This window comes from Chrysoperla carnea, chromosome 5 (assembly GCF_905475395.1).
Source record: "Chrysoperla carnea chromosome 5, inChrCarn1.1, whole genome shotgun sequence".
In the NCBI taxonomy this organism is placed as follows: Eukaryota; Metazoa; Arthropoda; class Insecta; order Neuroptera; family Chrysopidae; genus Chrysoperla; species Chrysoperla carnea.
In genome coordinates, this window is record NC_058341.1 from 61,047,262 (window position 1) to 61,074,180 (window position 26,919).

General features: G+C 30.2%; 1 protein-coding gene across 1 annotated transcript in view; it reads left to right on the forward strand.

The window, feature by feature from the left end:
* LOC123301274 (pancreatic lipase-related protein 2-like) overlaps window positions 1-26,919 on the forward strand; it is an 87,206-nt gene that overhangs the window by 1,496 nt on the left and 58,791 nt on the right. The window contains exons 2-5 of the mRNA XM_044884009.1: window positions 2,339-2,597; window positions 4,037-4,376; window positions 6,332-6,479; window positions 7,023-7,084. Of these exons, the coding sequence (XP_044739944.1) occupies window positions 2,339-2,597; window positions 4,037-4,376; window positions 6,332-6,479; window positions 7,023-7,084 (809 nt within the window). The remainder of the gene's footprint in view (window positions 1-2,338; window positions 2,598-4,036; window positions 4,377-6,331; window positions 6,480-7,022; window positions 7,085-26,919) is intronic.

Here is a 26,919-nt window from a genome sequence, read left to right on the forward strand (position 1 = left end):
GGTATATCAAACCGGGCCTAGGGCGGCATCAAGCCTAAATCCGCCACTGAGCATATGGAGGCGAGAAACTTAAAAGTTCAAATTTTGAAAATTTTTGTTGTTGTTGTATTGAAAACTAAAGCTCATCGTCGTTGATAAATTTGAAACCAAAGTCAGTGTTTTATTAATAATAACCTATGGAAATTAGACTTTTTGAAAAAAATGCTAATAATAAAAAAATGAATGGAAACTGTCTGTTTTGACAACCTAAAAAACATATTTTAATGTTAAGATTTTTAATGCATGGCTTATAAAATGGCTGGCCGAAAAGATCACGTTTTTCGGTTTTTCAGATTTACACGAGCATGCAAAAGTTTAAACCCGAAAATCGAGTAGTGTTTAGTCAGAATGACAAAGTAGATAAAATTTTTGATTTAGATACATCCTTTAATTTAATTTTAGACTGCGAAATTTGAGAATGCCGCTGAAACAAGATTGTTTTCTAACTAACGATAAAAATAAAAAACAATTAATCGAAATACTGATCCGAAAATTTCAAGCTCATGGACCTGGGACGTCTCAAACTGTCGAAGATGTCGACGCATTGATCGTGCAAGGTGCAGTCATAGCATCTGATGTACAATAATAAACGCGATGTACGGTGGTAGGTCAAGCAGCATTAGTTTGAATAAACTGCGTTGTTTAATATATAAAAATAATTATATATAATATATAGTCATCGCCTTTCAAATTAAAATCTTTGTCCCCTACCATTGACGCCGCGCAAGAACACATCTTTCCAGTTTATCTGCAAGTGTAGCAATGGTTGGGCAAAGAACATTTAGCTACAGATTGCAAGTGCCAAAAATCAAATGTAGGTTTACGGCAAGTATATACACTAGATACAATAATTACCGATAACCATCTTCATACATGCTGGCAAGGACGGTGTGATTGATGACTATTTAGGTAAATGTGAGGCATAAATTAGCAATGATTCTAAAAACTACAACTTTTGAATGATACTTTTTTCATAGAACTTTTAGTTTTCGAGAGAAATAGAAAAACTGAAAAACGGGTTAAAATTATTGGAAAGTTATAAATATGAAAGACCGAAAAACGTTCGTTTTCGGTCCGCCGTTTTGTAAACCATGCGTTAAAAATCTGAACATTGAAATATGTTTTTAAAGATGCCAAAATAGACAGTTTCCGTTAATTTTTTTCTATTAGCATTTGTTTCAAAAACAGTGTACCTTTTTATTATTTACCATAAGCTATAAACACAAAAAACCCAAATGAAAAAGTAGGATTTTTATAACTTAAACCTCCCAAATTGCTACGACAACATAAAGAATTGTAGATTTAGTGAATTGTTCACTAAAAAACATACTTTAGAAGTCAATTTACTCTCATGGCTTACTTGAAACTAGCAATTTTAACCATTGGAATTAACCTTAGGAAACATACTGTGTTCATTAAGCAGTTTAAATACCTTTCTCTTGATAATCCTTGGGTAAGAATCTATTCTATTAACTCTAATTTCAAAATATCTACTCTTTATTAACGAAATTTTAGATTTGCAAAAGAGTAAAAAAATTTGTCATGTTTCCTACCAAGTATATTTTTATACTCTGCATATAAAAAATATATCGGAGTATAATATTAAATTTAGACCCAAGTTTTTAACGGTTATAAATATGTGAAGTTTAGCTAAATTACGTGGTAGAGGGTTGTACACCAACACACTATTCAGGGTCACTCATTACTACTAATTATTTTTAGTGTTTTATGGTCATTACGTTTTTCTTAAAGTCAGTCGAAGCTTCATTAAAGTTTATTAGCTACGCTCGAAAATTAAATTATGTGTTTTATAAGTCTTGATGTAATAGGGCATCAGATTAAAATTTTTTATGACTTTAGATGAAGAATTCTCACTTCACGGATAGAAAAGTGAAGTTAATTTTCAAAAATCTTTACAAGTATGCACAAGATATGAACGTTTAAAATACCTAATTAAACAAAAAGGAAGATACCCACTTGTGACGTAATATGTGCCTATTACCATGGAGATTACATATGAAAATTTATTTTGCTAAAAAGACATGGACAATCTTTGAATGCAATCTTTGATTGCTTATAACTTCTTCGTTTTTAAATCAATTTTAATTTCGCTTTCAAATTTTGGCATGGTATCAAATCTAGTTTTACATTTTTATGGGTAATATGGCGTATTTGACATCAGGATTAACCCCTATTATCCCCTATTAATTTTTACCAATAAATTGACTCATTGGCTGTATAACCTGAATTCTATAAATATATAATAAAAATCTGCATTAATATTTTGAAATCATTATAGATCATCCACAGAATATGTATTTATAAAAGCGTCAGAACCTGAACTAATTTTAAAACAACCTACATTTAATCCACTATTACCAACTGTATTTATAAGTCCTGGGTCTCCTACACAAACTCAAAAAATGCTCCCGAACATTGAAGCGTCCTACGTTAAAACAAAACGCTACAATGTTGTTTATTTCGATAGCTGCTACTATACATGCGAGGAGCATAACTGTGATTACCAAATGCCAGGTCTTTTTGATGAAGTCATGCAGGTATGTACTTCTATTCATTATATATATGTCGCAGCCAACTAGCTTAATTAGCCGTTCAATTAACAAACCTAGTTTTCTCGATAAACGGCGCCGTTCAACTATCGGTCTGAACTTAAGCCATTCAATCAAACAGGTGGGCTAGGTACAACCTTTGCCAAAGCTATGTACCTACTTTTTTTATTACTAGTTTTTATTTGGAAATAAAAATTTTTATTATTATTATTAGTCTAATGATTTAAATTTAGTTCCCCGTTCTACCACCTGACGCTGAAACCCACACACTGTCAGTTTGTTCAGATACAAACATTGGTGACGAAATTTAAGATAGTCAAATTTCTTTGAAAGAGTCTGTGACAAGTCAGTTACCTCTTGTGAGCCTGCTGTGAATCAATTTCCCACTAATAGTGTTCATGTTTTAAAAAGAAAGTTCTTTGCGGATCAAAATTCCATGTGTATTTTGTTAGTAAGCTGTTTGATCTCATGATTACCAAATAATAATACGTTATATTTTAAATTTCGTAAATAAACAATTCCTAATTTCAGATATTTCATGTTTATGGTCAAATGGTCACCCATGAATGACCTAAACTTCAGCCAGTCAATTCATTCAAAGTTGTGTTAAAAACTGCAACTGAATATCATTCAGGCCGCTAGTTGAACAGTGCGTTTTAGTAAAAAGCCTTTTTTTTATCGAGGTCAACTTTTTGAACTTTGAAGTGTGTGTCCGAGCCTTATAGTACAATTTAATTGGTTCGAATTTATATTTTTTATATTTATATTTCGAATTTATAAGTTATTTCAAACTAGATTTAAAAGATCGAACTACTTAAATTAAACTGTGTGCTTTCAAAATGTACTTTGTTTTTTTAATCTTTGTCTCGATAAAACAACTCAAGTATAGACTGTTAATTAACCGGCTATTTAAGCTAATTTATACTTTTATTTACATATAATTTAATTTGAAGTAATAAAAAAGTAAAACTACCGGGTTGGCAGCTTGACATCTGTGATTATAAGGCGTGTATTTTTGTACCTGTCAATTAATTGTATTAAATTCGTTTAAAATTCATTATAAATAAATATCAAATTTAAAATAAATAAATAATTAAAGTAAATTAAATATAACTATAAGAAGCAGAATAATCTGTGATAATTTTATTAGTTATTACTTAAAATAATATTAAGTTTTATTTTTATAAACCTCTTGATCATTCAATTTTTATAAACCTCCTGATCATCCGATCCTGCAAAAAATTCAGCTATCGATTTTATTATCGTACTGTAGTGTCAAATCTTCATTTGGGACTTTCCAACAAAATTTCCTAGCGCAAATTGCCAAAAAATACGATAGTTAAATAAAATTGATTTTTGCAACAAAAATTTGTAATTGACTCCATCATACTATAAAGATAATAACTATTTAAATTATATTTTGGCAGTGGTTTGGTAAACTTTATGGTTCCGTGATTTCTAAATTAATTGAGTTGGGATTACCGGTAGAAAGTATTGAGCTCGTTGGACATTCATGGGGTGCTGGTGTTGCATTTCTGGCAGCGAATAATACAATTAAGAAATTACCACTATTGGTTGGTTTAGATCCAGTTAAAAACTCTCTTCCATTTCATAAAGGAATTGCTGATTATACAATTGTTATGCATTCAAATATTGGACAATATGGTCAACAGTATATAAATTATGCTGATTCCGACCTAATAGCAAATGATGGAACAATTCAACCGAAATGTACTGATCGTAATGTATTTAACATGTCTAATGAAGGTTTGTAAACTTACGATTAAAATTTTTGTAAATCTGGTTCTTGGAACGCCGCAACTCCTCTATACTGGTTGTCCCAAAAGGCCTTTACATCGGTTTACCATAGAATAAATATGCCGATTTAATCAAACATACAGTTGCAGTCATGACAAAGTCGTTCCGTTTGGGCCAAAATTTTCAAAACGTCCCTTTTTAACTTCCCAGTATAGGAAGTAATGGGACCGATTTTCGAAATCGAAATTTACAACATATCTTTACGGTCAAAACAAGGCATTAAAACCAATTTGGAAAAGAAGTACGTGTGTGTGTGCGTATGTACATTCCACAGTGGAGTATTTATATCAAATTTCTGGACAAAAGTCAGAAAACCCAACTCTATTGTTTTACATTGAAAATTGTTTTTTGGTGTAGTTAGATAAAGACTCCCTCAAACACATCACTCGATTTACCTCAATCTCGCTCCTGTCTGTTTTGTAAGCCGCAATCTACCTGCTCTCACGGATGCATCTTATTATTATTGCCATTCTCGATTCACTGTGTCATTCAATTTACGTTTACTGTGTTTGTTAGTGCATTAAGTATGGATTTTGTTATTTAATTATTAGTATTTAGTGTTAATGTTTCTATTAATATAATTTAATATTTGTAGTTCATGTTTGCGGATAAGACAGGTAATTTTATTATTAAATTTATCATACTCAAAGCTTTTTGTTTAGGTGTTGAGGTTTTGTCGGGCAAAATTTTTTTTTTTAAGGCAAGTTTAACTATTTTTTAATGTGTTTATGAACAAAAAATTTGCGCGATTTTGTACCTTTTCTTTTAAGACAAGGATAAGGATAGAGATTAAGATAGCATAAGGCAAAAGTCAAAAAAAGAAGGAAGCAGTTTTCCAGTGAAATTTTGTTACATATAAAGCAAGCATTGATAAGACAAAAAATGGCTCAGTAGCAGTAAAAGTTAAACAAATTGAAGTAAAAAATAAAGCAATTGGGTTTGAAGACGAATATGACCAAAAAAATTTTTTTTATTATTGCCAAATAAGAGATACTTTTGTCTCTAAAGAGTCTTTTGAATCACTTTTGAGCATAAAAATCCCTTCATTATATTTTGTCTAGAAGGATATAAATACTCCACTATGCGTTCATTGTCATTTTTTCCTAATCGATTTCGCGTGAACAAAAAATGATATCGACTTCGTGGAAGTGTCGATCAAAACGTGTTAAGGGTAGTATGATATGAAAAGAATTTCATAACATTCGGTAGAGCCGTTTTGAGTAGGTCGAGTTTTTTTATTTTTATTTTTTATGCTGGGATGTTATTCATGTTTACCCAAAGGGTTGTACCAGATAATACCCAAGGCTTGTTTTGTTTTTATTTGTGTTTTTTTCTTATTAAATTAAAAACGGAGTACGCTATTCTGCTTAATTTTGGTATGATGGCCTAGCCCGAAAAAGTAGCATTCTATAGCTAAAGAAAGAATTTTTATCAACGGTTGAGTAATGAACTCAAAAATGATGGTTTTTAGATATTTTCGTACAAATTTTTATCTCCTATTTCATCATTTTAGAGGATGAATTTCAAAAAATCCTTTCTTAAATGACACCTACAGTTTAAAATCAATTTCCTCTCGAAATATCAAACTGTTATCATTAGCGATTTAGGTTGGGCGTTGATATATCAGTCGGGACACTGGACACTGCCTTTTCACTACGACTAGAAAGACAAATTTCAGTTTTTTTTCTATTTGAGGTTATTTTGCTTTAATTACATTTTTCCAACAAACAAATTTAATTGTGATTAAAATGTGAAATAAAAATTTGAGGAAATCTTATTTAAACCTGATAAGGTTCTTATAACACTTCAGGAAAGTCAAGATAATATTCTAGCCGGGGACAAAGCACTTTTAAAATATAAAACCTACTTTTTATCACTACAAAATTAATTATTTATTTTTGCAGAGGTGGAAAAAATAGCTTCGTGTTCCCATAGAGCATCTTTCTTTTACTGGTTAAGTATGATAGCGAATCCAGATTTATTTTATGGTGTGGAATGTAATCAAACTGACTGCAATTATAATAATATACAACAACTTGGTCCTAATTTAAGGTGAGTTATGTTAAATTAGCCCTAATTTAAGTAAGCAGGGATTTTAATTTAAAATGATGATCTTTAAACTTAAATGATAGAACTTGTGTATGAGATGGTGGATTAAGAGCCAGGCCAAGACTAATTCGTTGAATTTACTAAAGCTAATCATTTGAGGATTGGTTAAAGTAGTTGTGTACACACACATCCTGCGCTCAGTCAAGCAAACGATAGAACAGGGATCAGATATATGTATTCGATGTCAAAAGTGAATAGCTGAATGTTTATATTTTTGAAAACAAAGCTTTTTATAAAAAATAAATTTTTTTCGTAAACTTTATAATAAAAAAGTTTTCCATATGTTACCAACTTAGCTGGACACCCTGTATATTTAAATATATTATATATAACAGGATATAAAAAGTTATCCGATTTGCCAATAAGCTATCTTGTGATAATAAAAATCAAACATGAAAAACACTTCCTTTCTCAAATTTTTCCGTCGATGCCATGTTTTATATAACTATTTTCACACAAGGTATGTCAACATTGTTTTTGTTTTAGAGCACCGGGAACATTTTACTTTAAAACAAGTAAAAGTGAACCGTACGGTTTGGGTATGGATGGTATAGAAAATATTACTCCAATTGATATGGATCTACTGAACGATTATGAACAAATTTTTATATGTGGAACAATATAAATTTTTAAGTAAATAAATTTGTTACTCGTTAATCGAAAATAATTATATGAAAAAGCATGTATCTAAATTTTTATTACTCTGTTCAAAATCGATATATACAAACAAATTTTAAAATTACTCGGTTGTTTTTTAAATTTAAATTTCTGAAAAAATCATATTCGAGTTTTAATGAAATCGGATAGAATGTATTGTTTGCAGGGCTGGATTATTGCATGGACACGACTGGGCACAAGCTCATTGTCCCCGAGTGTCTGGGAAATCCCAACAATCAAATAAAAAAATTGTAAAAAAAACAATCAGCAAATGGCTGATGGAATAAGCGAGCATGTGATCTTCAATCGTAGATCTCCAAAGCTACATAACTCAAAGTCCTTGTAATAAACACAAAGTAAAATTTACTGTAAAAATCAGATAGTCTAAACAAATAAAGATATTTTAACATACAATGAAACTTACGTTTAAATTATTTCAATATAAATCAAAATGTGCCTTCTTAAATGGGGGCTTCCCATGTTTTCGGTCCGCGGCCCCTCAAATGTTTTATCCGACCCTGGTTGATTGGGATGTTTATAAATTTGTCTGTCGGTAACGGATGGGTGGCCCCTCCCATGGGCTGCCAAAATTGAAAATTTAGTGTTAAATGAAAATGGTTATAATAAAATTATGCAATAAAATCATTTATCAAGATTAAGAATGTATTAAAGGGGATAAAATAGAATAAATTTGACTGAGCTCGATTAGATTTAAAAATATCCATGTTTCTTTTTTTATACAATTTTGAAAATAATAATAAATATCACTTGAATTTTTTCAAAGTTGCGGTTATGAAAAGATTATGTGCATATATTGTTACCCGACCACGTAATCTTCAACTTCGTTAACTTTTTCTTCTAAACTTGTTTGTATTTAACTTAATTTTAAGCATTTTTATCAGTTTTTATCATTATGCACTAACTAAAAATAAATTTAATGTAAAAACAATGTATCAAAACTATAGGCATTACTTCTTGATATGAAAACATTACGAAATCCGTTGAATTTATTTTGTTCGACATATTTTTTTCGGAAACTGAAGGAGCTTGGCGCAAATTCGAAATGATTAATTTTCGTAAGTAGAGTTGATCGAGGCTAGTTGTCTAATGAGGCAAGTTGTTAAATTGAAATCATAGAATATTATACATAGAGAACGCCATGGTCCAAAATTTTCGATATGATGAATGAGATAGAAAACTACCAGTTAGTTTCTACTGGTCTTTGTCTAATCTATATGTCATTGGCTAGATATTGTTAACATGATTTATATCAAATAAATAGATAGTTCAAAAACGATTTATGGAATGTTATTTCATAAATTAAGAGTTATTTAAAAATGCTATGTGCTGATCTAACAAAGTTGTTTCATGCATTGATGACTGAGTTGTTTCATGCATTGATGACATGATTTTATTTCATTTAAGAAAGAAAAATTTTTTTATGTTATTGACTGTTTTATGTATTGTTTATAAAAAAATTGTCAAATGTGTCGACAGGTATTATTTTATTACTTACTTGTGAAAACTGCGGCCACATATTGGATAATATTCAAATCTGCATACTAAACACTTTTTCATTTTTCAGAAAAAATAATACAAAACTGTATATAACCTCTTTGTACAAAACAAATATGATAGCAGACACAAAAGCTCTATGCATCATATGATTATGACATATGATTGTGACAAGAACACATAGGAACTAACTGACAGTCTTCTCTCTCATTCATCATAGCACATCCACTTACGAGCTAGCATATCCCTCGGGTTCTCTATGTATAATATTCTATGATTGAAATATAACCGAAACTACGCATCGTACGAAATTAGGTACATCAAATAGACAAAAGAGAGGTTCTGGTGGACTTCGTTCATCACACCAACATTGAAGGACTAGTAGTGACCCAGTAAACTACAAGAGCTGTTTGTTGATTTTAATGATCAAAAGTAAAAATAGTAAATTACACACCTAGGGAGCAAAAGTAAAGAATGTTTAAAAGTAAAGAAGAACATGCGGCCTGAGACATTCTTTACTTGCTCTCGTGATGTGTATACTATTTTCCTCCCCGACGGAGGCGGAAACCGGCAACTTCGTTTTGCACAGTGGGCAGAAAGTTGACACTTTCTGCACAGAGGTGAGAAAAAATATTTTTTAGAATTTTTGGATTAAAACAATGTAAAATAATCGTTTGACAAGCAGGTAAGTTTTGATGATGAGTAAATTCAGTTGGCTCTTAAATTTTAATAATTTCGTCGCTCTAAATACTACTATGTACTGATTCTAAGCACAGGTGCAAATGCACTTCCTTAGAATTTTTTACCCAAATGAATAAATAAAAATAAATCAATAATATTGTGAATTTTAATTTGAAAAATAAATTTATTGACTATTTACTGTTGATTTGCTACATCATTTTAATTGCCAGAAATTCAATATGTTAAGTGGTAGTTATCATTGACTAAGTACCAAGTTATTACTAGAGCTTCAGCACCCCTTTTAGGGTATCGAGCAGTAATTGAAATGTAGGATTTTGTTCCTACATATAAAAATTCTGCAAGGGAAAATATGAAATAAAAGCCAAAAAACTATTTTCTCAAAATCGAATTTATCGAAGGAATAATAATTCGATAGAAACACAATTGCAATATCGTTGCATTACCTCCCGGGAGAGAGAAAAGTTTTGTGAGAGGGAAATAAAGTTTTTTATACAAAAATAAAAATAATACTGATTTACGGGATAAAATTAGTTTGCGGTGGAAGAAAATAAAGCTTGTTACTAGTTGATCGTAGTGAAAGCATATTATTTTTACCGTGCTCACCTGGCTAGGTATGAGACGAAGATAACTATTTTGGCAGATTTAAAAAACGAATATTTGGTGAATATATTAACTATAAAAAAAATTAAGTATATATAAAACAAAGTCTTATAACATACATAATATTATACAACTTTTGTGATATGAAGTCGTCATTTAAATGACATATACAACTTTTTGAACCAAATCGTCTACAACTGTCTTCAAAACTTTATATGAAACGTTTGTTTTTCTGCTAAAAACTTTTCTTAAAGTCAACAATTTATTTGTTTTAAATTTTAAAAATTTATCAGACAGAAGCTGCGAAAACTAATCGAATTTCCATTTTCCCCGGGAGTCCACTCCATATTAAAAATTCAACCGGTTAACGGTTCTTTTAGACCATTGTTCTGACTAATAAAGGACTATGTGTACCGAATTTCGACTCATTTGAAATCCTGGACGTGTTCAAAAGAAGCGAAAAAAATTAGGTGAGGCAAATTATGGATAACAGATTTAAAATAACTAGAGATGGAGAAAAACTTTAAATAGAAATAATGTTTCTCGTCAATACGCCAACATATTTTGTTCGAAATATTTTTACGGAAACTCAACGGATTGTTCTCAAACACGAAACGTTTGCAAATTTTCCCATTCAAGTAGGTTCGAAAAGTAACGATTCAGAATATATTTTCTCACATCTGAATGCTGAACTAAAACCTTCTTTAAATACAAAAATTATTTTTATTAGAATCTAAAATCTATATATAAAAATCTCGTGTCACGGTGTTTGTGATTGCACCTCTCCGAAACGGCTGGATCGACTTAAATGAATATTTATTTTCAACCTTCTATCCCCACCTCGACTAGGAACGGGGTAGTGTAAAAATCAGTCATTTTTAAATCCACAACTTAACGATTTTAAAATTTCGTTTGCTTATGGAATGCTGCATTTCCAGAAAATCAAATAGACTATATTTTTTATTCAAAAAAATTACGATTTCGAACCATGAAATTGTGAACAAAAGGGGAGACATTGAAACCCATGAAATTGTAAACAAAAGGAAAGACACATAAGGGCAGGGGAAGTGAAGGAAATAGCGCGGCAGTATTTGTTGTTAAAGTTGAAATTTCCCAGCGAACACGATATTCATTGGCGGCTAGGCGATACGAAGTTCGGGTCAGCTAGTTTATATTAACTGATTCAGGCGTATCGATAGACAAATTCGGTCTAACTCTTTTTTTTTTTAAATGACCTATCAAATTTTCTTTAAACTCGTGTTTTCGAAAAAGACTTCTTTTTGAGGGCTATTCTCAGAGGAGTACTCGTAGAGAAACTCTTAATAAAACGAGGTAATAGAATGAATAAATAATTATTTTCGTTCGAATCGAATGTATTCCGAAACGTTCCTATTCGGAGCTACTTGAATAAGAAAATTTAAGCATCGTTTCGTGTTTGTACCAAATGAGTTGGGCTTTCCAAACAGAATGTTGATTTTTGCCATCTATTATCTTGTATCGGCATTTCTCAAATAAGAGAGTTAATTTATTGAGATTCGGAATTTGTTTTAATGTTGAGTAGGTTGAGTTAGGTAGGAATATTTGAATTGGTTTTCATATTACCCAACTGTTAAGGAGTGGTTTTTCGCACGTATCTTGTGTGTATGTATATTTGTTTGTAAATTTCTTTCTTACCTTGTATCTTCCAAACGGCCCGATGGTTTCGACAACTAAGATATCGTTTAATTCGTCTTAAGAACCCAAATGTCCCAAGATAGGTGTTTGAAAAAGAGACAAAATTAACGAAAAAATATCGAATAGGGTATCTAAATTAAGGAAATATCAAAAATATATATAAATTATATATTTAATTTATTTAGGAATAATAAATTGGTAAAAAAAATATCTTAAAGTCTTAATATGTTTAAAAAAGAGGTAGCTTCCAAAGCGACTTAAAGACGGGACCCATTAAAGTGTAGACCTTAATGGGCCCTTACTTAATGGAAATTAAATTTCAATAATGGGCCTCACCTGTAAAAGTCGCAATGGAAGCTACTGGACTTGTTTCTATCTTTCCAGACTTTATTTAACGAATTGGGATTTTTAAATTTTTTTAATTACTATTTTAAACGAAAAATTCTTTTAATATGTGCCAATATACCATGTGTGTTTATGACAGAATACATCCGTTGAATAATGCATCTAAACGAGAGGTATTATATACATGTATTGAACATTAGTTGGACGACGCTTGGAGAGTAGGAGTTTTTTAGTTTCAGATAACTAGTAAGTTCATCAAAACTCCCACTCTCTACATGCATACAACAGAAGATCTGTCGTATCGTATCTGTAGTCTTACAACACATACATATAATACCTCTCATTATTAGATGCATTACTAAACGGATGTATTCTGTCATACTACAGATATGCATATGCCTAGATGGTACAAACACACATAGTATAATATATACCCATGTCACATATATCAGCAATCTTGGCTTCAACGATTTTCATAAACATTAGTATGAAAGGGGTTTTTGACCGATTGACTGCAAAATATGACTCTGCCTGATATCTATTGGCGACGAAATAAAGTACATTACCGGGACATTCATAGTAGTAATAAAATTTGTGCATTTTTAATTAAAAAAATACCGAGTAAAGCTCGGTCATCCAGATACTTTTATTTTATTTGAGTTATGATTGTAACGTTCATTTTCATTATGGAACATTCAAACGACGTTGTCTAAACGTTTCTTTAAAATTAGAACGTTGGGCATTTGAAAAAATTTTTTCAAAAATTAGACCATTTTTACAATACCAATAGCTCATTTTACTTGAAAAGAAAAGTGCTAAAATGTTCAAACTTCATTATACTTATAAATGGCGTTGCTTATTACATTCACAACAAACAAATGCAATAAGAATGAATGGATCACATTTATTTCATACCATTGTTGGGGTAAAATATTATAATAATATTATTAACTCTCTGTAGATAAAAAGATACGGGTTACCAAACCGAAATAAAAAAATATTTCTTATCTTTATGCTTTAAAGTATTTACAATCTTTTAATAAACTTATAAAAAATTTAGGAAAAAATAGAATGGACCTATGAAAAATAATCAATTTTTTACTTTTTGCGCATTTACCGATAGTGACATAATGATATCCACAAAAGCTTGGGAAAAATATGCATTCTTATGGAAAATTGATACCTTTTATTTTTATTTTAGTATTAAAAAACTGCGAAAAAGAGCCAATTTATGTATGGACATGGATTTTTCTATTTTCCTGTAAACGATGACGAATTTTCCTATTGTTTGAGTTGTTTATCCCATAATTTCTCATTTCATCTTTGAAAAAATATTTCATTTAATGCTTTCCTGTTGACAAATTTAGATTTTTAATTTTTAGGGGGGTTTTTGAGAGTTTTCCATCACCCGGTTAAATTTTGTAAGTTTTGCATGGTGATTTCCAATAACAATGCAATTTTTGCTTAAAATTAAGAACTTTTACAACTTATTTTGGCTTAATTACCGTGTTATTATATTAAAACTTATTTAAAAAAATAAAATAGAAAAAAAAAACAAGTGAAAACAAACGATTGACTGAGTTAATTGTTGAAATACCATGCATAGAAATCGTTGATTACTCTATCACATTACTCATACATACATGTCACACATACATAACTGATATTCCCATATAATAAATACTATAAAATTTACGCCTTATTTGTGCCCTCACAGTGATGTTTACGAAAAAATATTTCAAACAAAATGTTCATTGTACATTTAACCTTTTTTTCTATCTCTAACGGTTTCCAAGATGACCTAAGACCCAATTGACCTATGTTGCTCATTTACGAACTCGACACTCGCTGCTTTTGCATGAAAGTAGGCAAATTATTTATTGCTAATTATGCCACTTACGTAAACATTTTTCATATATATTTATTGAATTTTTATCATTACGCTATGTATACTTCTTTTCTTCTCGTTTAATCAAATATTGGAAGAGAAATCGGTCAAATAGTCAATAAGTAAATCGTCATAGTCGTATAAGTCATAAACGGTTAGTGATACAAAAAAAATTAGTTAAAAAAAGGTAGGAAATTTTATTACCTACAATAAAGGTTATAACCAATTTTTGCTTTTAAGGACACGGTAATGGAGATTTTGCCTAAAACGGTTTTCTTAAAATGGAGGCACTTTTCCCCGCCTATTTTTGTAAGAATTTTGTGCATTTACATTCAGTACGTGATACTGAACCTGTTTAAATAATAAAATAACTCTTGTAATTTAATGCATTATGGACAAGAGAAACTAGCTTCTATATAACCTGTAGTACAACTCTAAGCCAGCGGTCATGTAATTACTTTAAGGGTAGGCATTTCATTTTTTTTTTTTTAACATGTAAGATGTGTGTACTTTTAGGGTCATACCCTTTACGGTTTGTTTGATATGATCACTGTTGATGCAATACTAGAGTGATACCCACCCGATTCGCTGGATTTAAAAGTAAAGATTGATAAAGATTGCTCTCGCTTATCCCCTTTCTATAACACTCGAAATAATGGTAAGGATTGTTTTACACAGGTAAAATATATGTATGGTTTTCTATTTTTTTGTTAAATGTATAAAAGGTAGTAATTATTTATTCAGTATATCAGAGAAGATGGCTGTGAAATATTTTATATTGACTATTTGTACAGAAATCTGTAATTTATGGTAATGTCAAATGACTACTTTTACAGAAATCTGTAATTTATGGTAATGTCAAATTAAATTAATTTTTAAATTTTTTCAATTTTTTTTTATAAATATATTTATAAATTATAGTTCATGTGTTATTCTGATATATCAGCTATATGGCTGTACAGTTTCATTAAAAACCATTCGCTAGTTTTAGCGTGAAAGGGTAACAAACAAACAAACAAACATGCTTACTTTCGCATTTATAATATATAGAGATAGAGATTATTATATAAGCTATCATTGTTTTTCATATAATAGTGATAATGTGTGTTATAGGTATTGTTTTATTCATCATATCGCTACAAAAAATTAAAATGAAACGAAATGAAAAACTTCTTGTTTTATTGATTGAAGTAGAAAGAAATAAACTTGTTCCAGTTTTAGTAATTTCTTTCTTCAAGGAAATCAGATACAGAAAAATATTTGAAGCAGAAATTGTTCGTATTGAAAGGGATCATCTCATACGATTAGATTGGACTTTGGTCTTATAATTTTGGTAGGAGGAAAAACGTTAAAAGTTCACTAAGTTCTTGCATTTAAGGCCCACTTACATCAAAAATGCTATAAAAAGCATATAATTTGAATTAGGGAGACAAAATATCCTGTCCTGTATACATTGTACATTTTCTTGGGGCGCAAAGAAAATAAAAGGCTACTAAAGTTAAAACTATTTGTCTTTTTGAAAAGCCGTCCGTGGGCCATTATATTATCGCGGTGGGATAGAAAATCCCTAATAAAATAATAATAATAAAGAAATTTATTATAAAGGTAAAAATAACCCATTCATTGTATTTATTGTACACGACATATTATCCGAAAACAAAACAGAGCTGTACGTTATTGTATGAATAAAACAAAAAATTTACCGTTTCTTAGGGCGATAATATAATAATAATAAAAATAATAATTAATTTTTGAGGCTTCTCGACTAAAGAATAATTCAGTTGATCTTTACTTTTGATAATGAACAGGAAGAAGAAATTAGTGTGATTCTGTCCATTAATATAATCAGAAATATAACGATGCTGACTGGATTTATAGTTATCTTTAATTTGTTGCTATAAATTGTCGATTAGGATACAGACGGAGCCCTTAATTAAAATATTACCCTTTGCCTGTCAATGGCTGTGTTGCTATTGGATACTATTTCAGATATGTTGTCTTCAATTATTAGTTTGTACAGCAGGCATTTATGGAGATTGTATATTTTGTGTAAAACTCGTTGTACCAAAGCTTCGGTGTAATCTTCCAATAGCTGAGGCATTTCGCAGATGTTTTTGTTCTTGGGTATTCCAAATATCACTCAAATCACAATCCTCTAGCATAATTCGTAGATGAAATGCTCAGTTGTATTTTACGATGTTGTCAGGTAGTTGATTGAGTTCGAGTTGCCATCGGAATATACCTTTAGCATATCTGTACTCGGACATCATCATGAGCTTATTCCATCAACGAATTGTGCCTCTGAATATATACCTAGATAGGTGCATATGTTGGGTTTCATATCTAAATACACATGCGTGTATTTTGAAAATCAGGATAGATTTTTGAGGAATTGACATTGGACTCTTTCTATTTGATCTAGATAACAAACTTCTGAGCAATAAAGAATAGTGATAGTTACCGTAATTAAGAAAAGGATGTATCGTGAAATCTCATTTCTATATCCAGTTTTCGAGAGTATGCTTATCAAATTTCCAGTGGCAATTCTACCCTTGGTACATAAATTTTCGATTGTCTTTTAAAATAGACCTGATGAGCTGAACGTTATTCCAAGATACTCGTATTTTTTAACCTTTTCATTTTTGTGACCTTTACACTTGAAGTTTCCGTAAAAACGAATTGTAATTTATGAAACATTAAGTCTTATGGGTATTTATTAATAGATTATTCTCGGCGCAATCAAGAATAATCTATTAATAAACACCGATAAGACTCGAGATGGTATCCATTTTGTCTTTGAGTTTGACCGGACGTGTTTGCTAGCTCAGCCTGACAAAGCGCTACATAAATATTTTGAATTATTGTATAAACACGTGCATGTCTGTGTATTTCATAGAAGTAATATAAGGCAGACGAAGTCAGCTAAACGCGTACTTCTTAGGACTCTCTTTATAACAATCAACCGTTTTGATGGCCACATTACGGTTCTATGTTATAACTTCCATGTATTTACCTCAGGTTTCTTATACTTATTAATATTAATACAAAGTTTTTGACATTAAAACCACTTTTAAATACTTAAAAATTTTACGCGCAGCTACGTTATTTTACTTACGTGATAGCTTTGGCAATTCTTGTCTTATGAGAGCAGTAAAATTTTTTATTTCGATTTCTGATAAGAATACAATATCTTTCTATCAGAAATTTATTAAAAAAAAAAAATGCATATTTAAAAATCAAATGTTTAAATATATTATTACAGTTTAATTACATAAGTATGCAGTCTTTTTTTAAATATAATTACAATTACATTTACGAAATATTCAAATAATTATTTAATTAGTACTTGAAACATCGACAGTAATTATAGTTTTAGCTTTTATTCTCGTCTTTGCAAACAAACTTTGAGAATAGAAACATTTGTAATCGAAGCAGAAAAAAAAATGTATCACCTTAAAAAAATTACAATTTTGCGTTTCAAAGCATGTGGAATTCGAAAAGCTTGGAGCTGTTGGGTTATTGGACTTAATTTTATATCAACTCTATCTCATAATAAATATCAAGGGACTGAAATCGGGGGTTCAAGTGTTATAAATAATATAAAAAAACTCTCAATTTTTTATTTGATTTTTGGAACCTTGTTGCCAAGGGAAATTTTATGTACACAATTTTTACTCTAAAACCGGAGTCGGTGTGACTATTTGTTTGTTTTTGGGGGATATGTTTTTTTAACTTTTCATGTTTTGGAACGATATAGGATGGATTATTTTTAAGCAGACCACATACATCAGGGACTGATATTAAACAAATGTGCGCCATTGGATTCACCAGGAGTGTAATAGGATAAATAATATATTGTTGGAAAAATATATAAAGTGGAGATAAGTTTGGTGTTGGGTATGAAAAGAAAAGTCACAATAATCTCCTAAATTTGTATATTAATGCCCCGAAAAAAAAGTGGCGGTTTAGTTATCATACAGTCATCAGCTAGTTTAACCTGGAAAATTTTCCAGGAGTGTTGAAAAAATTCCTTGAAAAAGGCAATATGTATTTAGTCTTAAAATTTTAAGCTAACAAAAAATCGAAAAAAAAAAAGTAAAACTCATGCAAAATGAGAATTACTGCTGTTGTGGAATCATTTGTGGTCTTATACATTTCTTGTTACTATTATAGACAAATATTCGTTAGCCGGGAAGTTTTTAATACATTTATAGCTATCATAAAACCGTCTATTATAATCAAACTTGATAGAAGCAGTCAACCTGTATATCATTCCGTGGATATTTAACGTATGTAGTGTTTCACCGAGGCTACGAAGGAGCCTCGCTTCGGTTCTTCGGTCGGAAGCTAGTTATATTGTTCCAAAAACCGAGGCGAGTCAAGGCGATGCAATTTGTCCGAAAAACCTCGCGAGTCAAGGCGAGTCCTTCGCCTAAATTTTGTTTAATATTTTAGGAAAAATATTTATTTATTAAAAGTTATATAGAAGATACTGAATGAATAATTATAAATGATTAAAATAAAATTAATAAATAATCCAGAAATTTTTTTTAATTATTTTTTGTTTTATAATTTTAAAATAAAATATAATATAATGTAATTATTTTTTAATATTATCATATCATAATATAATAATATAATTAATAATAATATAATTAATAATATTTACGGAAATACAAATTAGAATTGTCTTTTATTCTCATAATTTCAATATCTGATTCAAAAGAAAATAGCATTTTCGTACTGAGATTTTTCAATAAAAAGAGACAGAGAAACAATTAGATAGAAAGAGAGAGCTTGATCTAAATAGCACAGTCGTATACACGACTGTACTATATATTTTATTTTGTTTCAATTTGTTTTTTGAATTTACTCATTCCAGGAGTCATAAAAATTTAGACAATAAGAAACTTATATTCCGTGTTTTAAAGACATTTATTTTCTGACAAATTTTTTTCTAAGCATGGTAAAAATTTTACCACGGCCGAGGCAAGGCTAGTCAACCTTCTTTCGCGGCCGAGTTCGCGGCGAGGCGAGGGTCGTGAAGATTCTACCTGGGTCGAGACCCATGCGAGGCGAACATTTAATCTTAAACTTAGTGTAGACACAGAATTTACCAAAACCTCGAAATATATTGTATTGAAACAGATGGTGAGATGGTCTCATCTTAGATATATTGGCAGCATTCATTAACAACCCAATATAGGAAGTTATTGTAAAGGGTCCGATTTTCGAAATCGCAAATTTCAACATATCTTTACGTTTTGTGGGTAGGACAACGCTTTAACACCAATTTTGAGAAGAAGTTTGTGTGTGAGTACGTCCGCAGACATTTTTTTCGTCGTTGATATCGTGCGAACAAAAAATGATATCGACCTCGTTGAGGTGTCGATCTAAGAGTATTAACGACCATATGATACGAAAAAAAGTACATTCGATCGAGTGTTTCGATTCGGTTGAGTTTTTATTTTTTAAATATTTTTTTAACTATATATTATGTTGGGAAGTTACTCGTGTGGACCTTAAGAAATGCACCAGACCCTACTCACGGCTTGTTTATATGATAATAATAATAATAAATTTATTTGTCTAAAGATTTTACAACCTTTTACAAAGAATTCCTTGACATTAAACAACAAAAAAACAAAACACAAAAATATATGTAAGAAAAACAAGAAAAATGAAACTCAAAAGAACAAAATAAATAAAAATTCTGGAAATGATTGGAAAAAAAAATTTAGCAATAAAAGTAAACAATCATATTAATTTATAATAGAAAAAATATATAAATTCTAAAACTAAAATAGCAAATTTCTTTATTCATTCAAAAGAAAAGACCTTATCATGAGAATTGTTTGTAGAAAATAAAAAAGTTTTTATATGTGAAATAGTTTCACCGTATAACAAACCTTCCAAGTCCCAAGTCGTAGAATTGAGTTTCTTGAAAAAACCGTCACGCTCAGAGTTGTAAACAGGACAAACAAACAACAGATGATGTAAAGTTTCATGAACATTTAAATTGCAAAGAGTGCATGTGACAGCCAGGCATCCGGCGTTAATTAATGCAAACGCAAATACTTCTTCCCCACCTAAAATTTGAATGAGAAAAGAGTCGAATTTCAACCGACTTGAAATAAAACGTCAAAAACGTTACCAGTTCAATATATGGAAGTTAAATGAGTGTTTTAACATTCCTTCGTTTTTCTCATACACATATTAACACTCATACATAATCTTAATGAAGTCATTTTCAAATATAACTTTTTCCACTTCGTCGGCAATATATATTTTAAAACTCCACATGTCGTTAGTAAATAGTAATAATAAGTATTTGTATTACTGGAGGCCCGTTAGATTTTTACCTCGGAATCCAAGGATAGTCAATGAATCTTTATAAAAACTGTTCGACTGTATTGTTTAAAGCTTACGTAAAAAAGTTAAAAACAAAAATCCCTTCTTGGGGGTGGAAAAGTTAATGTTAAAAATGATAACGGTAATTGATAGAAAGATGAATTTTAAGCAAAAAAAGGTCATTTAAGTATATGTTGAAAAGTCAATACTTTTCGAGTTGTTGGCGATTGAAATTCGGAGTATTTAACGTCAAATAACTGACAAATTTGAAGTTTTTTGAAGTAGATGGTAAACTTTTTAAAGTACTATGAAGGAAAAGTTTCAAATCATTTGAATGAAAATTGACGGAGTTAATATGAAAATAAATTTTTTTATACCTTTCTTTTAATGTTATATTCACCACAAAAACTGATGAATTTACCACGGGAACTAAAATTATTGCTTTCCCCTTTTCAATTTCCTTAATTTAGGTAGTGGCAACATTCTTAAAAAGTTCTAACAGTTTCGGTTATATAATTTTTGAAATATTGCAATTTAAATTTTAAAAAAAATTTCGGAAAATACAAAAAAATATTTTTATCGTTATATAACTCGAAAAAAAAAATATAAAGAAAAAAGTTTAGGAAGTTAAATATTTTGCTGAAAAAAAGCTCAATTTTTCCCGCAAAACTTTTTTCTGTAACTTTATTATTTATCGAGTTATCTAACAAAAAAGACATTTTTTGTTAAATTTTGAAAATTTTTGTTGAATTTTAATAGTAATATTTCAAAAAATATATACCCATAACTGCTAGAACTATTTGAGAATGTTTCCAGTACCTAAATAAAGTTAATTATAATGCGGCAAGCATTAATTTTAGTTCCAGTGGTAAGTTCATTAGTTTTTGTACTTAATAAAACATAAAACGACATGTCTGAGAAACTTTGTTTACATTATAACTCCGCCAATTTTCATGCAAATGACTTGAATTTTTTCCATTTTCATGATTTTTTATAGTATTTTAAAGAGTGCAGTATGATACACTTTTTTCAAAAAACTTTAAAATTTGTCAGTTATTTGACGTTAAATACTCCGAATTTCAATCGCCAACAACTCGGAAAGTATTGATTTTTCGAAATATACTAAAATGACTTTTTTTGCTTAGAATTCATCCTAATATCGATTCCCGTTGACATTTTTAACATAAATTTTTCCACCTCCAAGAAGGGGTCTCCCCACAACTCAGAAAGTATTAACTTTTCGAAATATAATAAAATGAACTTTTTTTGCTTAGAATTTACCCTTCTTATCGATTCCCGTTGTCATTTTTATCATAAACTTTCCACCTCCAAGAAGGGGTCTCCCCACACCCTGGGTAAGATCGCATAAATTTTTGTTTTTAGCTTCTTTAAGTTAGCTTTAAACAATGTATTCGAAGAGTTTCTATCAAGATTCATTGACTATTCTTGGATTCCGACCTTTTAACATATTTATACCTTACGGAAGTCTGTTATATGTGTACCATACATATAGTTGTTATTTGTCGGTACTAAGTTACTACTTATGACTGGTACAACACAACATATATGCATGTATGTTGCACGGAAATTACTCAAGATGGGCTTATTCAATTCATATGTAATGGAAACTTTAAGCTTCCATTACTATTTTTAACCCCCGAGTTAAAAAAGGGGTGTTATAAGTTTGACCGCTATGTGTGTGTGTCTGTGTGTTTGTCTATCTGTGGCATTGTAGCGCCTAAACGGATGAACCGATTTTAATTTTTTTTTTTTTTGGGTTCATCTGAAAGATTTAAAAGTGTTCTTAGCTATGTTTCAAGTGCGAGCTTAGAGTCCCGTTCCCGAAAAAAACTAAAAAAATTGGCGATGATCTTCAAAATCGATTCAGTTTGAAAAAGGCATGACGAATAATTTTAACATATAAATAATTACTATGGAAATGAATGGTCAAAAGAACCTGGCTCATTTCATTTTGAAAAGTGAAATGGTAAAATAATAAGGAAATTCAAAACAATAATTCAAAAGAAAAAACTCAACCCTAATATTTCAATTTCAATTAAAATATTTCCAAAAATTTCTGCCGAAAATGATAGCTCCTTAAGTATCCTTTTCATCTCATCTGATGTCTTTGACCATCACTTTGATAAAGCGATTTAAGAAATAGTGTTATAAGTTTAAAGTGTATATCTGTGCGTTTGTGTGTTTCTCAGTGGCATCGTAGCCCTTAAAGGGTCAAACCGCCTTGATTGGGAACATTTTATAGCTAAATTTCCCAAAATCGGTTTACAAGGAATAAATCACATTTGTCGGGGGTTTTTAAATTTTTAATTTCACTTGTCTATATTATGGCGTGGATAATTTTAAAATTGGACAATCCTGCTAATTAAGATTCTATCTACCGATTTTAATTGGAACCTTTTTACAAGTCACTTTATAGTCGGATAAAGGAATACATAAAATAACCATTCTTTCCTCAATAACAGCTCAGATTTTGATTTTTTTTTCAAAATGATTGTTTTTGTATATTATTTAAAATCAGGAACATTTCAGAGGAGGGAAATAATCTGTAGGAGGAATAGGCAATGACGAGACTGATATATCGTCGCCCAGCTTAAATCGTTAATAATAGAAGGTTGGAATTTCGATAAGATATTGATTTTATACTGTGTCACTTAAGAAAGGATTTTTCGAAATTCATCCCTTAAAAGGGTGAAATATTGGATGAAAGTTTGTATGAAAATATATATAAACCAAGGAGTTCACTACTTAACCTATTTAAAAAATTCTTTCACCTATAGAATGCTACATTATCACCAATTAATTTGGATCTTATTTAATATTCAATAAATTTATTGTTCCACATCAAAAGCAAACGTTAAGTTTTTCAGTTAAAATAAATTTTTTCGTGGAAAAAAATCACGCTAGATTAAATTTTTATATTAAGTTGAACAAATATTGTTTGAACAATATAAATAACTTGCAGTTTTCCACGATAAAGCCTTCAATTTTCTTAACTTTCCTTTTGTTCAATATTTAATGGGTTGTAATTTTTAGTGCGAATCCCTAATAATTTTGAAAAATATGGCCATGTCACTTGCTGATGAAGTAGCATTCTATAGGTGAAAGAATTTTTAAAATAGGTTAAGTAGTAAACTTAAAATTGATTGATTTATATATATTTTCATACAAAACTTTCTTCTCCTATTTCACCCTATTAGGAGATAAATTTCGAATAATCCTTCCTTATCTGACACTTATAGTGTTTTAATCAATATCTTCATGAAATTTCAAACTAAGGTGTATGAAGCAAGATCATTTTGAATTAAGTTTACCAAATATCCCTCTCTTGAATCCTATTAGTTCATTATCGAATTCTTAGCTTATAGTGTTAGGAAGAAAGATAAATTCCGGCCTTCACTTATTTCAATTTTAATTTCAGTATATTTGATATATAAATCAATACAATACATGAGTAAATCACAAAAACAAAACAAACAATCAAAAATCGAATCACAAAACAGAATAAATAGTATAAACAATAAAATTCGAAAAGAAAGAACAATTCAATAACAAGTAAAAGTTAACAAATAAAAAAGAAAAAATATAATTTAAAAAAAATCAACCAATTCCAGGTCAAACTATTAAATTAATATCAGGTCAAACATGTGGAGACATAGCAATCAAGACAGGTATTCACTTCGCCTGGACCGGATGTACATTAAGTATTGTGTAACGGTGGAGAGTGTTTTGCAGTCAGGGACATTTAAAATGCCGGTAGCGGTAGTAAGTCCTAAATTGATTAGTTGGGTTCCCAGCTCTCCAGTTGTACCTTCGCAGTCTTCTAGAAGATGTTCAACACTTTCACATCCACCACATAACACGCAAATTCTTTCACCATTTATTTTCAAAGTGTTCCATCTAAAGCCATATGTGCGAAGGCTAGCTATGAGATGCCTATCATTTTTACCGGCGACCGATAGATACGTAGCGCCATTTTGGTAATGGCTCAGTCAATTAAAAAGACTAAGGCTGACTTTGGTATTGATGTCATTTAGTGATTCCTTAATAGATTTCTCCGTGATTTTATTTTTTATCATATTTTTATTGTTCGCATAAGGATCCCCAATAACAAGCTCAGTCATTCTAGAGACATATTGCGCACCCCAGCTTCTATTCATACAAAGTTTTTGTAAAGACTTATTGCTGTTAACGACGCGCATGTAATAACATAGAGCCCTTTGCCAACATATAAGTTCTACAGATTTTACGCCCAGCTCAATATTTATGGCGGAATTAGGAGTGGAGCGCGATACTCCAAGAATCTCTTTATAGAAGTTATATGCGACTGTATTTGCAATTTTAATCTGCTCTTTTAATCTTGACTTATTTGCAAGAACGTTTTTGCTTTGGCTACTTTAAAATAATGTAACGGATCCGTTTGGTTTCTGCCTCTCAATGTACAAATATTTACGCATCACTATCAACTCAATCTATATGCTTTAAATAATTTGTGTGTAAAAACTTTGATAAACTCGCTTGAAGATCAAAAGTAAATTTTGAATCGATTTTAGATCAACGATTCATATCGCCCACTTCTAATTTTCTACACAACCTAAAATAATAATATTATGTTAACTATTTCCTATTCGACTCTACTATAGCTACCCACTATACTTGTTCAGTATATGCTAACAAATAACAACATATGCTTTAAGTAGTATTTTACCATAAACATAATATTCTGTTCAAAGAATTTTTAATTAGAAAATGGTTGCATTTTGCCTCTTTATTTATGAGATTTTCGTTTTGTTTGTTTGTTTATTTACTTTTTTTTTTTTGTTCATTTTTATTACAAGCACAAAAACATAAACATACATGCAAATACGACGTATTGTAATGTTATTTTTTTAAATGGAAGGTAATGATCATGTAATATGCAAGTTTAAATATCTCTATCTCTATATATTATAAATGCGAAAGTAAGCATGTTTGTTTGTTACACTTTCACGCTATAACTAGCGAATGGTTTTAAATGAAACTGTACAGCAATATAGCTGATACATCAGAATAACACATGAGATATAATTTATAAAGATATATTAATAAAAAAATAAAAAAAAATTAATTTAATTTGACTTTACCATAAATTACAGATTTCTGTAAAAATTGTCAATATTAAATATTTTACGGCCATCTTTTCTGGTATACTCAATGAATAATTACGACTAATATACATTTAAAAAAAATAGAATACCATACATATATTTTACCTGTGTAAAACAATCCTTACCATTATTTCAACTGTTATAGAAAGGGGATAAGCGAAAGCAATCTTTATCAATCTTTACTTTTAAACTCAGCGAAGCGGGTGGGTATCACTCTAGTAGTTGGATAAATTTACGACTTGTATATGTATTCAAAGTTCGGGAAGCGATACCTTAGAGTTTTTCTTTTCACATTAAAATAATGATTTTTTGAAATTTTTTGCTTTCCCGGAGGGGTTCAACATGTCTAACCAACAAAACGACGTCAAAAATGGCAGCATTTTTTTCAGAAATTTTGTCATTTTTATTTTATATTCGCAAGGGGAGACATCAGTGCAAATCCAAATTTGGTAGATTTTTAGTCAATGTTAGAAACTACACCTCATATTTGGGGGAGTGGTTTCATCTCCTCCCTCAAGCTATACATACATTCAGTAAAACAGTTCATTTGTTTCTAACTTGAAAAATATTTGACTGGTTTTAACGAAACTAATACCGAAAGATGGGGCTATACTGAACCGAGCTTGATTCAGATGTATCACCTAAATTAAAAACAGCAGATGTTGTATTACAAAGCCGTGATCAATGTCCAAGAAATCCAGTATGTTCCGATCCAAGAATAACTAATACAAATCCATGGTTGGGAGATATAGGTGGACCCTTGATACTGCAAGAAAATGGCAAATTAATAGGTATAATCAGAGCAATATTACACGAGCACATCCTATTATGGCAGTTGGATAAGAAATGTCATCAATGGCATCAATTAACAAAATAGTGAACCAGGAACCGCAATTGTAGAAAATAAAATGTATTTAAAAAACTATATAAAAAATAAAGCATTGAAGATAAGTTTCTTAATTTTTATTTGGTTTCCGAGATAAACTTTCAAAATCCTGAACAATTTCTTTGCTGCTAAACGAATTTTCCTTTAGTACCAAATTGGGATATACTTAGGCCATAGGACCCAGTGGCGTGCATTAAATATAGACAGGAAGACTCTGTCTGCCCTACAAAATTCAGACAAATATGTATAATCTTAATTAAAGAGAATTGAAAAAAATACAATCGAACCAGGACTCGAACCCGGACTTCTTGGATGCATGTCAATATACATGATTAAAGTAAACAATAACAAAAAGTAATAATAATAAATAAGTGAATAAATAAAGTAACAAAGTAAAAATAAAAATTAATTGAATTGAAAAAATTGCACTCTGAATAAAAAATTGCAACTCGAATAGCCTAATTGGTAGGGCGCTTGACATGAATCCAAGAAGTCCGGGTTCGAGTCCTGGTTCGAGTGTATTTTATTTCAATTCTCTTTAATTAAGATAACTAGACAAGATATTTGTCAATTTAGTTTACGCTGTATGTATCATATTAA